General features: G+C 41.6%; 1 protein-coding gene across 1 annotated transcript in view; it reads left to right on the top strand.

Annotated features, from left to right (window-relative positions):
* Positions 1 to 9365: 9365 nt before the first annotated feature.
* The window catches only part of LOC127582848 (glycylpeptide N-tetradecanoyltransferase 1-like), a 34203-nt gene continuing 27116 nt past the window's right edge, over positions 9366 to 16452 (top strand). The window contains exons 1-2 of the mRNA XM_052038415.1: positions 9366 to 9370; positions 12693 to 12792. Of these exons, the coding sequence (XP_051894375.1) occupies positions 9366 to 9370; positions 12693 to 12792 (105 nt within the window). The remainder of the gene's footprint in view (positions 9371 to 12692; positions 12793 to 16452) is intronic.

Genomic DNA, 16452 nt, shown 5'->3' with positions numbered 1-16452 from the left:
TTTTGGGAAGACAAATGAGGATAGGAGTTTTACAGTGAACGGTAGGGCCCTGTGGAGTACTGTAGAACTGAGGGACCTTGGAGTACAAGTACATAATTCCCTGAAAGTGTCATCGCAGGTAGACAGGTTGGTGAAGAAGGCTTTTGGCATGCTGGTCATCAGTCAGGGCATTGGGTATAGAAGTTGGGATGTTATGTTGCAGTTGTATAAGACATTGTTGAGACTGTATTTGGATTATTGTATTCAATTTTGGTCACCCTGCTATATGAAAGAAAGCATTAAGCTCGAAAGAGTGCAGAGGAGATTTATGAGCATGTTGCTGGGACTCGAGTGAGTTGTGGAGAGAGGTTGAGCAGGTTGGGACTTTTTATTGGAGCGTAGGAGAATGAGGGGTGATCTTATAGAGGTGTTTAAAATTATGAGGGTCATAGATAGGGTGAATGCACAGTCTATTTTGCAGGGTTGGGGAATCAAGAACTAGAGGGTGTAGGTTTAAGGTGAAAGGGGAGAGATCTGAGGGGCAACTTTCACCCAGAGCATAGTCAGTATATGGAATGAACTGCCAGAGGAAGTGGTTGAGGCAGGTACATTAACAACATTTAAAAGGTACTTGGACAGTTACATAGATAGGAAATGTTTAGAGGGATATGGTCCAAATGTGGGCAAATGGGACTAGCTTAGATGGAATCTTGGTCGGCATGGACCACTTGGGCCGAAAGGCCTGTTTCCATACTGTATGACTCTACATATCAAAAACACCCAATCAGGTATCTCTTAGGGAGATTTTCTTCCATGAGCTTAAAACTAACTCGACAATTCTTGAGGGCAGAATTTGTTCTTTATGAAGTAATGGCAAGGTGGGTGAATTTGTAACAAGCTACTCCAGGAACTAAATCCATGCTTGGTCATACAGCTCCCAGTTCACTGCTTGACTAGAAATAGAATAAAGAAGTAGAAATATTAATTTAAAAAATTATGATCAAGTAAGCAGGGAGTTTTTAGACACTAATTGTATTTTTATTAACCTTGCTTAATGGGGAAATGAAATAAAAAGGGAATACACAAGATATACTTCTACAGTTCTATAAAACCATCCCATCATGTACAGCAATTTCCTCACACCAAGCCTCTGTCGCTGCCAGGCCCCTGTACAGTAATGGTAACCAGCATACTGGTATGTTTGATTTTCCTCAGTATTCTAGTCATACAACACAGAAACAGGCCCTTTGGGCACCATGTCCATGATGACTATCAAGTACCCATTTATACTAATCCAATTTAGCAGCCCTTGGTCTGTAGTCTACTATGCTCTGATGATTAAAATGTTTATCCAAGTGCTTCTTCAATGTTGTGAGAGTCTCTACCTTCTCAGGAAGTGTGTTCCAGATTGCAACCAACCTTCTGCGTGAAAAGATTTCCTTGTATGCCCTGTTTCCCTTTTTATTCCTCACCTTAAACCTACGTCCTCTGGTCTTAGCTGTCTCGGTTATGTGGAAAAGTTTCTCATTATTCGCCTTATCTATAGCCCCTCATAATTTTGAATACCTTTTATCTGGTTTCCCCTCCCTCCACTCCTAGGAAAACAACTCTTAGTCTCTCATAAAGGTTCCATCCTGGGCAACAGCCTGGTAAATCTCTTCTGTACCTTCTCCTCTCTAGTGCATTCATGTCCTTCCTATAGTGTGGTGACTAGAACTGTACACAGTACTCCAGTTGTGGCCTAAGCAATGTTTTATAAACTATTAGCTTTTATTTTCTGTGTCCCTGCCACTGAAGGCCTGCATCCCATAAGCCTTTTTCACCACTTTATCATCCATGCTGCCACCTTCTATATACTAAAGATCTATGGACTTCTACACAGAGGTCTTTCTATTACTCAGTACTCAAGCCCTACCATTCATGGTGTATGTCCACTCGTTATTAGAACTCCCAAAATGCGTCAGCTCGCACTTGTCAGAAATAAATTCCTTCTGCCATAGCTCCATGCAACATGTAACCTAAGACTATCCTGGAACATAGAACAGTACAGCACAGGAACAGGCCCTTTGGCCCCTGGTGTTTTGCTGAACTAATTTTGATTTTGGCTTTCTAAACCTTGCACTTGCTTCCTTTTTCTTCTTGACTAAATTCACAACCTCTCTCATCATCCAAGGTTCCCTTACCTCATCATCCTTATCCTTCCATTTTACTGGAACATGCATATCCTGTACTCCTTGCAGTTGGTATTTAAACAACCTCCACATGTCAGATGTGGACTTGCCCAAAAGCAGATGTTCCCAAGTAACTCTCCCTCGCCTAATACTCTTGTAATTTGCCCTCCCCACAAGGTCTATTCTTATCTTTATTCATTAGCTATCTTAAAACTTAAGGAATTGTGAGCACTATTTCCTAAATGTTGTCCCAGTGAAAAGTCAGTCACCTAACCAGGCTTATTTCCCAATGTAAGGTCCAGTGCAGCCCCTCTTCTCATTGGACTATCCACATATTGTTTTAAGAAACTCCTAGGTGCACCTAACAAATTCTATCCTGACCAACCCTCTTGCACTAAGGAGGTCCCAGTCTATATTGGGGAAGTTGAAGTCACCAAACATGACAATCCTATTGTTTTTGCACCTTTCCCTAATCTGCCTGCATATCTGCTCCTCTGTCCCAGTGGCTATTGGGGGTATAATCCTATCAGAGTGATCGCACTCTTCTTATTTTTGAGTTCTACCCATATAGACTCAGTGGATGAGCCCCTCATTAAGTCCCCTCTGATTGCAGCTATGATATTGTCCCTGATTAGTAATGCAACTCCTCCCCTTCTTTTACTTCCCTCCCTATTTCTTCAAAAGCATCGAAACCCTGGAACACTAAGCAGCCAGTCCTGTCCCCCTCTCAACTAAGTTGCTGTAATGGCCAGAACATCATAGTTGCATTTATTGATCCATGCTCTAAGTTCATCTCCTTTACCCTTAATACTCCTTGCATTGAACTAATCACACTTCAGCCCTTCCATCCTATCTTGCTTGCCTGTCCTTCCTTACAGATTTGGTGGTCATGACAAATTCCTCTTTGCTATCAATAGCACTACTAATTTTCATGTCATCTGCAAACTTACTAATCATATCTTCTACATTAATATCCAAGTCATTAATGTATATGACAAACAGCAATGGTCCCAGCACTCACGTCTGTGGTGCACCACTGGTCACAGGCTCTATTCATGAAAGCAACTCTCTACCATCATCCTCTGCCTCCTTACCAAGCTAACTTTGGATCCAATTTGTCAACTTGCTTTGGATCCCATGGGCTCTAACCTTTTGGATCAGCCTTGCACGAGGGACCTAGTCAAAGGCTTACATCAACTGCACATCAGCTATATTTTGTTACTGCTTCAAAAAAAAAACTCAATTAAATTAGACAGAATCTCCTACCAACAAAGACATGCTGACTATTCCTGATCAATCCCTGCCTTGCCAAGTGTAGATTAATCCTGTCCCTCAGAATTTTTTCCAGGAACTTTCCTACCACTAACATTAAACTCCTTGGTCTATAATTACTGTCCTCCAATCATCTGGTACCTCACTTGTGTCTGGCAAGATTTTAAAATCTCTGTTGGGGCCCCAACGATCTCCTCCCTTGCCTCCCACAGAATCCTGGCGTATGTCTCATCAAGCCCTGGGGATTTATCCACATTTATGCTCATAAAGCCACCTAATGTTTCCTCAATGTTTAGTTGTTATATTAGAGGTCACATTGTCCTGTGATTTTCTTTCTTCCACAAAGACTGCAAAGATGCTTTAGTGCTCAGCTCTCTATCAGTCCCAGGTGCTGGAACATAAAGGTGATTTTAAAAAAAAAGGGTGATCCCTGTTTATGGCAAATATCTGCAGTTACGTTTTTCACATTTTAGTAACATTGTACCATTATTTAAGAAGGGCAGCAAAGACACGCCAGGCAGCTACGGGCCAGTGTGTCTGACATCAGTGGTGGGCAAGTTACTGGACAGGATTCGGAATGCATGACCTCTATCAACATTTGGATAGGCAGGGTCTGATTGTGGATAGTCAGCATGGCTTTGTGCATGGGAAATCTTGTCTGACAAATCTTAGTTTTTTGAAGAGGTAACCAAGAGGGTAGATGAGGGTAGGGCAGTGAATGTTGTCTATATGGACTTCAACAAGGCCTTCAAAGACGTCCTGCATGACAGGCTTGTCTGGAAGGTTAGATTACATGAGTTCCAGGGAGAGATAGCTAATTGGATTCATAATTGGCTCAATGGTCGGAAGCAGAGAGTGATGGTTGGAGGTTGGTTCTTGGACTGGAGGCCTGTGACTAGTGGTATGCCACAGGGTTCGATGCTGGGACCTTTGTTATTCGTGGTTTACATAAACGATTTCGATATGAATGTACGAGGCATGATTGGTAAGTATGCAGATGATACTAAATAGGTGTAGACAGTGAAGAAGGCTATCAAACATTACAAGGGGATCTTGACCAGCTAGGTAAGTGGGCCAAAGATTGGCAACTTGCTTTCAATTCAGATAAGTACAAAGTGTTGTATTTTGGGGAGTCAGACCAGGGTAAGACTTGTACAGTGAGTGGTTGGGCCCTGGGGAGCGTTGTGGCACAGAGGGACCTAGGACTACAAGTACGTAGTTCACTGAAAGTGGCGTCACATGTAGACAGGGTGGTGAAGAAGGCATTTAGGCATGCTGACCTTCATCAGTCAGGGCACGGAGTATAGTAGATGGGATGTTATGTTACAGTTGTGCAAGACATTGGTGAGACTGCACTTGGAATATTGTGTACAGTTTTGGTCGCCCTGTTAGAGAAAAGACATCATTAAACTGGAAAGGGTGCAGAGAAGATTTACAAGGATGCTGCCAGGACTTGAGGGCCTGAGTTATAGGGAGAGGTTGGGCAGGCTAGGACTTTATTCCTTGGAGCATACAAGATTGAGGAGTGACCTTATAAGGGTGTGTAGAATCATGAGGGGTATAGATGGGGTTAAAGCACAGAGTCTTTTTCCCAGGAAAGGGGAACTAAAAACTAGAGGGCTTGGGTTTAAGGTGGGAGGTGAAAGATTTAAAAGGGACCTGAGGGGCAACATTTTCATGCAGAGGGTGGTGGCTACATGGAATGAGCTGCCAGAGGAATTGGTTGAAGCAAGTACAATAACAACATTTAAAAGACATCTGGATAAATACATGGATAGGAGGGGTTTGGAGGAATATGGGCCAAAAATGGGCAAATGGGACTAGCTTGGCAGGCACCATGATCGGTACGGATGTGTTGGGCCAAAGGGCCTGTTTCCAGCTGTGTTACTCTATGCCTCTATTTCCTCCCCACATAACACAGAATTCTACATAAACTTCAGGGTGATGCAAGGATACACATCCTGAAGGAAAGCCAGTATTTTGGACAGGATATGCAGTGCCACCAGGGTATATCTCAGCCCAGCAACAATACTGCAAATGCTATTCAACCTACAGCCCTCTTCAAAAAATGTTTATTTTACTCATTTATTATGCATTTATTTAAATAACTTCGTCCAGTCTGGATGGCTTTGAACCAACTTTGTCTGCCTTCGTTCAGCCTTATTAGGTCCTAATAACTTGTTCTGATTAAGTATTGACAGGGGTGGTACTCCTTAAAATGGTTTCCATTCTTTTACCTGTGATGCCAGACTAAAGTATCTTTTGTTGCCTGGATCAAATTTGTTCTCTTTTTTTGTAATTTGCCATAGGTGCTAATTTTCCTTCCCTAGTAACCCATTGTATCCTTTGTACCAGTAGCCATCAACTTCCTGCTCATGTCCTTAAGCAGCTCCAGTTGTGTATAACATTTAATATTTTCTGCTGATTTCTAGCTACAGTATTATGGTTTCAGTGAAGCATTGTGTGGACATTGACCATGGGGATAGTGAAAAGCAGCCAGCAGTACAATTTTAGTGGGTCATGCTTGCTTTGTTTCATGAGGAAATGACAAATTTGGTGGATGAGGGAAATGCTGTGGACTTGGACTTTTATCAAGATTGCACATAGAAACTGTTGAAGTCTAAGAGCAGTGGAAATGGTAGAAAATTAGATTAAAAATTGGTTCGAAAGAAGTGAACCAGAAGTATATAGGGTTTTATTATGGTCAGTTTCTCAGAGGTTTTAGTTTGGTGCCAATTCTGTTCAAAGTGTGGATTAATGATTTGTATATAAAACAAGAGAAAATAATGCCCATGTTTACAGGTGATACTAAAATAGAACTAAAGGAGACTTGCATTCTTATTTAGCACCTTTCACAGCTTTATGATGTTCCGGTGTTTACAGCTAGCTAAGTATTTTTCATGTGTACTCACTGTTGTATTTTAGGAAGCAAGATAGGTATGCAGCGCCATATCCCACAACTGCCAATGTGATAATGACCAGACGTACGGGTTAGGAGATTGTGGGCATGCTATGTTGGCGCCGGCAGCATGGCGACACTTGCAGGCTGCCCCCAGAACACTATGCAAACAGATGCATTTCACTGTGTGTTTCGATGTACATGTGACTAATAAAGATATCTTATCTGGTTGTAGTAATGGTAATGGTAATTTTCAGAATATTGCATGGGTTTGTTTGCATTCACTTGAAATTAATAGATACTGCAAGAGTGCATTGATAAAGTAATAGAATGGACAAAATGACAGGCAGAATTTACAATTCCATTGCTGTGTAACTCTAGGATTTCACAATGGCAGATACAAGGCTGTCTCTGAACTCACTGGGGTGTAGTGCAGAGGGTCCATTTAGCTGTCAAATTGGGGCAAGTTCAAGGCATGCTGCAGTGGAGGAGACTTTTACAATGGCAATGCACAATCAAAGAAATGACTGGAACATGTCTGATTTCCCTAAAACTATAACCCAAAAATAGATTAAGCAGAATCTCGAATTGTATTCGAAATTCCCTGCTGTATTGCTTCAGTTATGATAGATATATGCCTTCACACCCCAGCCTTGAAAGCCCAGTAACAGACTTCTACTGGATCTTTCTCTTTGGTTTGACCTTTATTGATCCTTTTATTTTGTAGCCTGGTAGTGTGCTGAGAGCTGTGAATGGCTCTGTTATTTCACACATCTGAGTTGAGCCACTATCAGTGTTGTAAGAAATCAGCATGTTTGCATGTTGGCACTCCGACTCTTTGTTCTCTCTTATCTGGCTCAAAATGCACCCTTGCATAAAGGATTAAGGTCATGGCAGGTGGAGAAATCTATAAAGGAAGAAAAAGCGTGCGTCCAGATACAGGACTTTTTACTATCTCGGCATGGTGTTGTATTTAACTGCTGGGTGGAATGTTTTATTCAATAGACTTTTTAGAAAACTTGAACTAGTTTGCCATCTTAAACTCTACTCTGAATAAACGTTCCAAAGGGAGTGTGTTTATTCTGGAATTGCCCAAGTATTAGACACTGCCAATATGTGTTCTGCATTGGAACTATATGGAAACTTCTGAATCAGCATCCGGAATGCCTTCCAGTTTTTCCTTGCTATTGTTCCTTTCTCTCATGTGATGCACTGTGTGACTTTTCTATACAAATACGTGTGAAATAGTGATCCCTTTCCCCATGGACTATTTGTAACCTCTGTGAGATAACATGTAAGTTTTGGGACTAATTAGTATCGCGTCGCTTGGTGCCTAGGGATTTAATTGATCAATGCTTGATGTAAGGTATTTTAAAAGGATGGGATGAGAGTAAATTGTTGTAGTTGTAGAAAATCTGTTGGACAGTAATTTTATTCAATATTATAGTATAACATTTGCACAGATGCTCTATTTTAATGTTAACTAAGAACATACTGCTACTTGGGAACAAAACTAACTCTAGGCTGCAACCTTCTAGTGGGATGACCAGATCCTAGACTTCTGGAATCTTCAGGAATTGAAAATGTATCTCTTGGGCATTGCTATGAACAAACTTTGAGAAAGTGAAGAAGAATTTACGCATTTTTAATTGCTGCTGATTCCTTGGAGCTTGCATCCTCAGAATTTTGTTTCTCCTCCTGGGCAGCCTCAGGGAGCATGACGATAATCTGCTTACGCACCCTGCTCTCTGAACGTGGTGGCTGAAAGAGAATTTAAAATAAGGCCATGCCTGCGACGTATCGTCAGTTAATGTCACCTGTCCAGAATGTAAAGAGGAAAAGCAAGTCAATTTTTTTCTGGTTGTATTATGGACAAAAATGGCTTCATAGTAATTAATCAGTTTGTTGTAGCAAAAAGATGGTATTTATTACTTGTGTCAGCCATTGAGTTCAGCTTGGCATGTGCAACAGGTGGTCAATTTACTCAGAACATGGTTTATTAAGTGAATGTGCAACAAAAACTACTGCATTTTCAAATAAAAGCAGAGAAATTTCTGCAGAAAATACAGGCAGTACATGGTAGTTACAAATTATATGCCTAATCGATCTGAGTCATTTAGTGATGCGGCTAACAGACTGTTGATGAGAATTACCCAGTCTGCCCAAAAGTAGTATTTTGCTTCATTTGTCTTTTAACTTATCAACTGGTAATTCATAATCAGAGTAACAGTAAAGTTGTTGCAGTAAAACTCCAGTAATCCAGTACATTTGGGGCTTTGGTGCTGGACTAGCAAATTTTTCCAGACTCTTGAATGATATTCTGATCAACTCCCCGACACACCCTTATAATTCAATTTTAGATGATACACGGTATTATAATTTTTCAAGGTACCCCAGTGAGTGGAAAGTGGAATCATTGCCTGGTAAACCAGATGCTGAACTGTTCTATGCATTTTTGCAAACCAGAGCCTAAGCCTGCTCTTTTAATGACAATATTATAGCACTAAACGTTGACCATAAGTGTGGAGTCAGGCTTTAATTGTTGAGTAACGTTATATATTTTTTTTGAAATTACTTTCTGACACGTGCAGACAGAACCAGTAACACTGCCATTCATGTAATAGTATTTGCCTCTTGCTAATGGCACAGACCAGAAATCAACTTCAGCTCTGTTGCAAACTTAGATTTGACTTGAAATCATTTGATAGTACTAAAGAATTCCCTTTGAGCTATTGTGCTGATTTATAACGATAGTGTCCTTGTTCAATGTACGATATATGTTAACCAGACATTTATTATAATTACTGAGTGCCATTACTGTAGTGGATCACAGGTTAAGTTTGCAGAGAATTTGAAACTGGGATGCACTAAAGCAGTTATCCACATTCAGTATCTAGGTGCTAAGTGGACTTGAAGATGTTCATCCTGAAGTACTGTGTGCATATTGAGGTTCTCTCTACTATAAACTAGTAAATATTTTTAGTGTTGCATATCAAGGTACAAGGGCAGGTGTTGCAGTAACGTTCAAGGTGCTGCTTGCAACCATGTGGTAAACCCATAAATTATAGATTTGTCTGCTTTTGGACCACCTGTCCAAAATGGAAAACTCCCTCTATACCCAAATTTTATTCTGCCAGAGTTTGAAAACAAACATGCATGTTTGATTGAGTTGTTCCTGGTGTTCGACATCCAAACATTTTCATATTTTGAGATGAGAAATTGAGATTGTTGGTATGTGACAGGATTTTCTTGTATCTTTTGTAGAAATTTCATAAGGGTAGGTTTCAGAGTGCATTTAAACAGCATAGTTCTAGATTCTGCTCTTAAAATATGGTTAGTAATTGGAGTCAGTTTTGAGCTGTTAAATACAGGAGTGAAGCACTAGAGTCTACTACTCTGTCAGTAATGCCGTGATTAATTGAGGTCTGAATTTGGTGCATACAGGAGTTGCAATAAACTACAGATCAGAATAATGACATTCTGATCTACATGTCTTGAGGTGAGTACTTGGAATATTGTGTGCAGTTCTGGCCACAGCATTACAGGAAGGATGTGGAGGCTTTGGAAAGAGGTTTACCAGGATGTTGCCTGGATTAGAGAGTATTAGCTATAAGGAGACGTTAGACAAGCTTAGATTGTTTTCTCTGGAACATCAGAAGCTAACAGGCAACCTGACAGAAGTATATAAAACGTTGAGAGGTATAGACAGTGTAGATAGTCTTTTTCCCAGGGTGGAACTGTCAGATACTAGGGGGCAAAGCTCTAAAGTGAGAGGGGGGGATTGGCATTATGGTCAGTACAGACATCGTGGGCAGAAGAGCCTGTTCCTGTGCTGGACTGTTCTGTATTCTAAGGGTAAACTTTAAACTTGTCGACACTTGCATCTGTGTTAATTTACCTGCCAGAGAAACGGATCTTATAATGTTATTAGAAAACAAAGGGTATAGTAAAATTCTGCTTTAATCTGCTGTCCAATTATTTGGAAATCCTGATTGTCTGGTATCTGACTCACTGGGGCCCCGTTTCCCACGCATCATTTAAACGTAGTAAAAACAGAAAATGCTGGAAACACTTCAGTAGATCAGGAGAGAAGAAAAGTTAATGTTTCAGGTCCAATACCTTTCATCATAAGTTTTTAGCATTTCTTTCTTAAAACTTACTGGGTCCACTTGAAAATTTATTATACTGCTGTGTAATATCTGAAAAAATGTGAATTTAAAGTGTGTTGATTTATTAATAAATTAGTATCCAGTAATTCGGAAAATCTGCCCGTCTATCACCACCAAATTCCCAACCATGCCAGATTATCGCCGAAACAGGTCCACAGCGGACGCCATCTCCCTGGCCCTACGCACAGCTCTGGAGCATCTGGACAGTAAAGACACCTACGTTAGACTGTTGTTTATTGACTACAGCTCTGCCTTCAATACCATAATCCCAAGCAAACTTGTCACCAAACTCCGAGATCTAGGACTCAACACCTCCCTCTGTAACTGGATCCTTGACTTTCTAACCAACAGACCGCAATCAGTTAGGATAGGCAGCAATACCTCCGGCACGATTATTCTCAACACTGGTGCCCCACGAGGCTGCGTCCTCAGCCCTCTACTCTACTCCCTATACACTCATGACTGTGTGGCCAGATTCTGCTCTAACTCCATCTATAAGTTTGCAGATGATACCACCGTTGTAGGCCATATCTCAAATAGCGATGAGTCGGAGTACAGGAGGGAGATAGAGAGCTTAGTGGAATGGTGTCATGACAACAACCTTTCCCTCAATGTCAACAAAACAAAAGAGCCAGTCATTGACTTCAGGAAAGGGGGCGGTGTACATGCACCTGTCTACATCAACGGTGCTGAGGTCGAGAAGGTTGAGAGCTTCAAGTTCCTGGGAGTGAACATCACCAACAGCCTGTCCTGGTCAAATCACGTAGATGCCACGGCCAAGAAAGCTCACCAGCACCTCAGCTTCCTCAGGAGGCTAAAGAAATTCGGTTTGTCCCCTTTGACTCTCACCAACTTTTATTGATGCACCATAGAAAGCATCCTATCTGGATGTATCATGGCTTGGTACGGCAACTGCTCTGCCCAGGACCGCAAGAAACTGCAGAGAGTTGTGGACACAGCCCAGTGCATCACGGACACCAGCCTCCCCTCCTTGGACTCTGTCTTTACCTCTTGCTGTCTTGGTGAAGCAGCCAGCATAATCAAAGACCCCACCCACCCGGGTCATTCTCTCTTCTCTCCTCTTCCATCGGGTAGAAGATACAGGAGCCCGAGAGCACGTACCACCAGACTTAAGGACAGCTTCTACCCCACTGTGATAAGACTATTGAACACTTCCCTCATATGATGAGATGGACTCTGACCTCACGATCCACCTTGTTGTGACCTTCCACCTTATTGCACTGCACTTCTCTGTAGCTGTGACACTTTACTCTGTACTGTTATTGTTTTTACCTGTACTACATCAATGCACTCTGTACTAACTCAATGTAACTGCACTGTGTAATGAATTGACCTGTACAATTGGTATGCAAGACAAGTTTTTCACTGTACCTTGGTACAAGTGACAATAATAAACCAATACCAATTAAGGTAGTTTTACTGTCATTGTTAAGGCTAATTGGACTTTGGGTTTCATAGATTATTGAAATCTGATGGTAATATCATGTCAGCGCCTTTAACTATCTGCACTCTGCACTTCCTAAATGAAGGTTTGCTGGATAATCCAGGATGATTTGATTGTGCCTCGTACTCACTCAGTGATCAGCTTGCAGAGAAGTGTATGGCACTTCCATGCTGCCTTTACCAGCTGATGCTATAGGGAGTGAAGGTTTAGTTTCTGTTGCAGTATAGCTACAGGGTTTATGCAACTTGAGGCACCACTCTGGAGTAATATGGAACTGAGCATATGGCAGTGCCAATGTTTTAATGGACCAACACAGTCATGTTTAAGTAATGATTTGTACCAACATTTACCAAATGGCAAAGACGTCAATTTAAGAAAGTACAAATAAATACAAATGTAGAAGAAACAACAAATGACTCCATGGTCATTGAAGCCTATTGACAGGATACCTGTTTTGTTGATTATGGGAACCCGGCATGGTGCTTATGAATACAATGTGTGTATCAGTAAAATAAAATCACATTGCTTAGATTTTTATTTTTACTAGATTGTCCACAAGAGCCAAATTGGGAAACCTTTCAAACAATTCTGCCATTGTGTTTGAGTGCCCTCTCATGGTAACGACTATGCCTTGCACGGGCAAGGTTCTTCTTTTATTTAAAAACCTCATCTGCCCAGCTGTAGCCTTCTCAGTTCTGATTTTCTTTCCCCCAACTGTTCTTTTTCTTTTTAAACAGTAAGATCCCAGGGGATGAGACGGGAGCAAAGAAGAAGAAAAGGAAACCAAAGCGGAAGAAGGAGAAAGGTGGGAAGCTAGACTCGGATGACCAGTCAAAGGTATGGTTTAAACAGTTTACTGCACCGTCTGGGAACCGATGTTACAGGAAAACATATTCTGAAAGATATATGGAGAAACCCCGGCAATTTAAAAAGGCTTTGCACACTTTCTTTGATTTGATTCCCTTCTTGGATAATGTTAAAATACAGGTGGCAGATTAAGTCCATCCCACTAGATTAATCAAGTACATTTGTTAAATATTGAATCTATTTTGTTGTTCAAGTACTTAGCTGTAGTTATATTGAAGTACACAGACTAGGAAGGTTATAAACTCTGCTTTTTTATGGTTGCTAGTTACTTGCTACGTATTTCTAGCATTCCCTGCTTTTTATTTCATAAATAGAGAATTATTATTTTTACTTAAGTTGCTAAGTACAGAAGTGAAATGTTCTGGTTTATTCTGAACAACCTTTAGGAAGAGAAGGTAAGTCAAAAGAGACGGTAATTCCATATTCCTCTATGCCCTGCTCATTCAAATACTTGTCAAGATGCCTCTTAAATGTTGTTACTGTTCCTGCCTCCTCCACCTCCTCTGGCAGCTCTTTCAAGATACCAACTACTCTGTGAAAAGTTTACCCCTCAGATCCCCTTTAAACCTCCTCCCTCTCACCTTAAACCAATATCCTCTAGTTTTAGACACCACTTCCCCAGAAAAAAACTACTGGCTCTCTACCCTATCTAGACCTCTCATAATCTTGTACATCTCCATCATGTCACTTCACTCCAGGGAAAGCAGACTTAGCCTGTCTAATCTCTCCTGATAATTCAAGCCCCTCCAATCCAGGCAGCATCCTTTTGAATCTTTTCTACACCCTCTCTGTGTGATTATCAGAAAACACCTCTGACCTTTTGACAAAAGAAAGGTCACTGATGAAGATGGTTAGGTCTACAACTCAGCAGTGTGGAACTGCTGCAGCAGTGTCCTGTGACTGGGATAATTGACCTCCAATGGACACAATCCTGTTCCTTTGTGTGAGGTATGACTCCAGCCATTAGAGAGTTTTCCTCTGCTCATTGACTTCAGTTTTACCGGGGCTCCTTGCTGCCACACTTGGTAGAATGCGACTATGATATCAAAGTGACTCTCACCTCATCTTACCTCTGGCTAATTTCACTGTATATACTAGCAGTAAGTTTGCTGTGAAATGACGAGAGTCTGGTGGAACAATACACATCTCGAGATAACCCTCAATAAGTAGGGAGGAGAACTCTGTTCCTCAAATTCTGTTATGTTTCAGGGCATGTTATTGAAGAACTTGGTTCTAATCTCTGGAAAATCCTTGCAATTAAACCCTTCAACTGGTATCTAGGAAATGTGCTTGTTTGACTATTTCATCTTTAATTTCATTTTCTTAAAAGAGATTTTTGTTACTTTACACAGATTTATAGTGTTAGAAGATTTGATTTTATTATTACCATTTGTCCTAGAGGAGGATTTGAAATGTCACTGAAAAATGTTTGCAATTGTTTCTTTTGACCTTCTAAAACTTGTAATATTTCCATATTTTTGTCAGTTTTTAACTTGGACTTGTCTTCATTGGGCAGAATGCCAGATTTGCATTTTGATAAGGTTATTGGTTGTCTCTTACAGCCTGTTATTAAATATTGTGTGTATTTCCTTTCCTTGGAATCCTCTCCAGCAACACTAAACTGCAGGATGTCACAGAACATAGAACACTACAGCACAGTACAGGCCCTTCAGCCCACGATGTTGTGCCGACATTTTATCCTGCTCCAATATCTATCTAACATAGCCCTCCATTTCTCTATCATTCATGTGTCTTTCTAAGAGTCTCTTAATGTATCTGCCCCCACAACCTCTGCCAGCAGTGCATTCCACACACCCACCACTCTGTAAACAAAAAACTCCCCCTTATACCTTCCTCCAATCACCCTTAAAATTATGCCCCCTCGTGTTAGCCATTTTCGCCCTGGGAAAAAGTCTCTGACTGTCCACTCGATCTGTGCCTGTTATCTTGTACACCTCTATCAAGTCACCTCTCATCCCCCTTCTCTCCAAAGAGAAAAGCCCTAGCTCGCTCAACCTATATCTAGCAGTGGTCTGTGGCATCTTGCTGCAATCTTCCACAATCTGCTTCTACATAAAGGTCTTCACTCTTGAGAAACTGAGCTAAATGCTTCTCCCAGATCATCTTCCAACACTATCATTATGCATGTACAGACTGAGCATTTTGGCCTGACTGCTGGTTCAGTCTGGTGTTTTCATGGCAGTGTTGCCATGCTGTTCAGTGAGTGTTTGACCCAGACAGATCAGCAGGTCAGAATCTGAATCAAATTTATTATGACTGACGTGTATGACATGAAATTTGTTTTTGCAGCAGCAGCACAGTGCAAAGACATAAAATTACTATAAATTACAAAAATAAATAAATAGTGCAAATAAAAAGGAATAACGAGGTAGTGTTTGTGGGTTCATGGACCGTTCAGAAATCTGATGGAGGGGAAGAAGCTGTCCTAAATTATTGAGTGCAAGTCTTCAGAACTCCTGCACCTCCTCCCCAATGGTAGTAACGAGAAGAGGGCAGGTCCTGGATGATGAGGGTCCTCAGTGATGGATGCCACCTTCTTGAGGCACTGCCACTTGAAGGTGTCCTTAATGGCGGGGAGGGTTGTGCCCATGATGGAGTTAGCTGAGTCTATAGCCCTCTGCAGCCTCTTGCGATCCTGTGCATTGGAGCTGATCCTGAACCTGGTGGAGACACGAGATTCTGCAGATGCTGGAATCTGGAGCATCACACACAAAGTGCTGGAGGAACTCAGCGGGTCAGGCAGCATCTGTGGAGAGAAATAAACAGTCAACGTTTCGGATCAAGACCCTTCATCAGGACTGGAAAGGAAGAGGGCAAAAACCAGAATAAAAGAGGAGGGGGAGGAGTACAAGCTGCACTGCTGAACGGATGGTGTGCATTAGCTCTGATGACGACATTTTGCACATGTGCCTCTGAAATGTCTTCCTTTCTCCTGTACTGACGCTTGTCATCTACCATAGCGGACAGCTGTTGGCCACCTCTATTTCCCCTCACTACTTCTCTGCTTGGACTGAGAAGGACAAAATTTCTTTGGTTTTCACCTTCCCTCCCACCAGCCTCTGCATTCAATAGATCATCCTTCGCAACTTCTGGTAGCTCCAACAAGATTCCATGACCAGATTCCCCTCTGCTTTCAGAATTTAAAAGGGATTGCTCCCTTTGCGATTCCCTGATCTGCTCATCCATCTCCACCCAGCACTCCTCATCTTTTGACACTTTTCCTTGCAACTTCGGGAAGTGCAATACTTTGCTTTTTACCACTTCCCTTCCCACCATCCAGGGACCCAAACAGACTTTCCAAGTGAAGCAGTAATTCACTTGCGCTTGCAATCCAGTGTAGTGCATTCGTTGCTCACAGTGTGGCCTCTGCTACACTGGAGAAACCAAACGTAGATTGGGTGATCACTCTGTGGACCAGCTACACTCAGTTCTCAAGTGACCCTGAGCTTCTACATGTATGCCACTCCCAATCTGACCTTCCTGTCAGTGGCATTCTGCGCTGTTACAAGACCCAGCACGAGCTTGAAGATTAACAGCTCATCTTCCGTCTGGGCACGTTGCAGCCTTCAGGGCTTGATATAGAATTCTCCAGCTTTAGATTGCTGTTTG

The sequence above is a fragment of the Pristis pectinata genome, chromosome 25 (genome assembly GCF_009764475.1).
Source record: "Pristis pectinata isolate sPriPec2 chromosome 25, sPriPec2.1.pri, whole genome shotgun sequence".
NCBI lineage: Eukaryota > Metazoa > Chordata > Chondrichthyes > Rhinopristiformes > Pristidae > Pristis > Pristis pectinata.
This window is presented reverse-complemented; position numbering and strand designations above follow the sequence as displayed.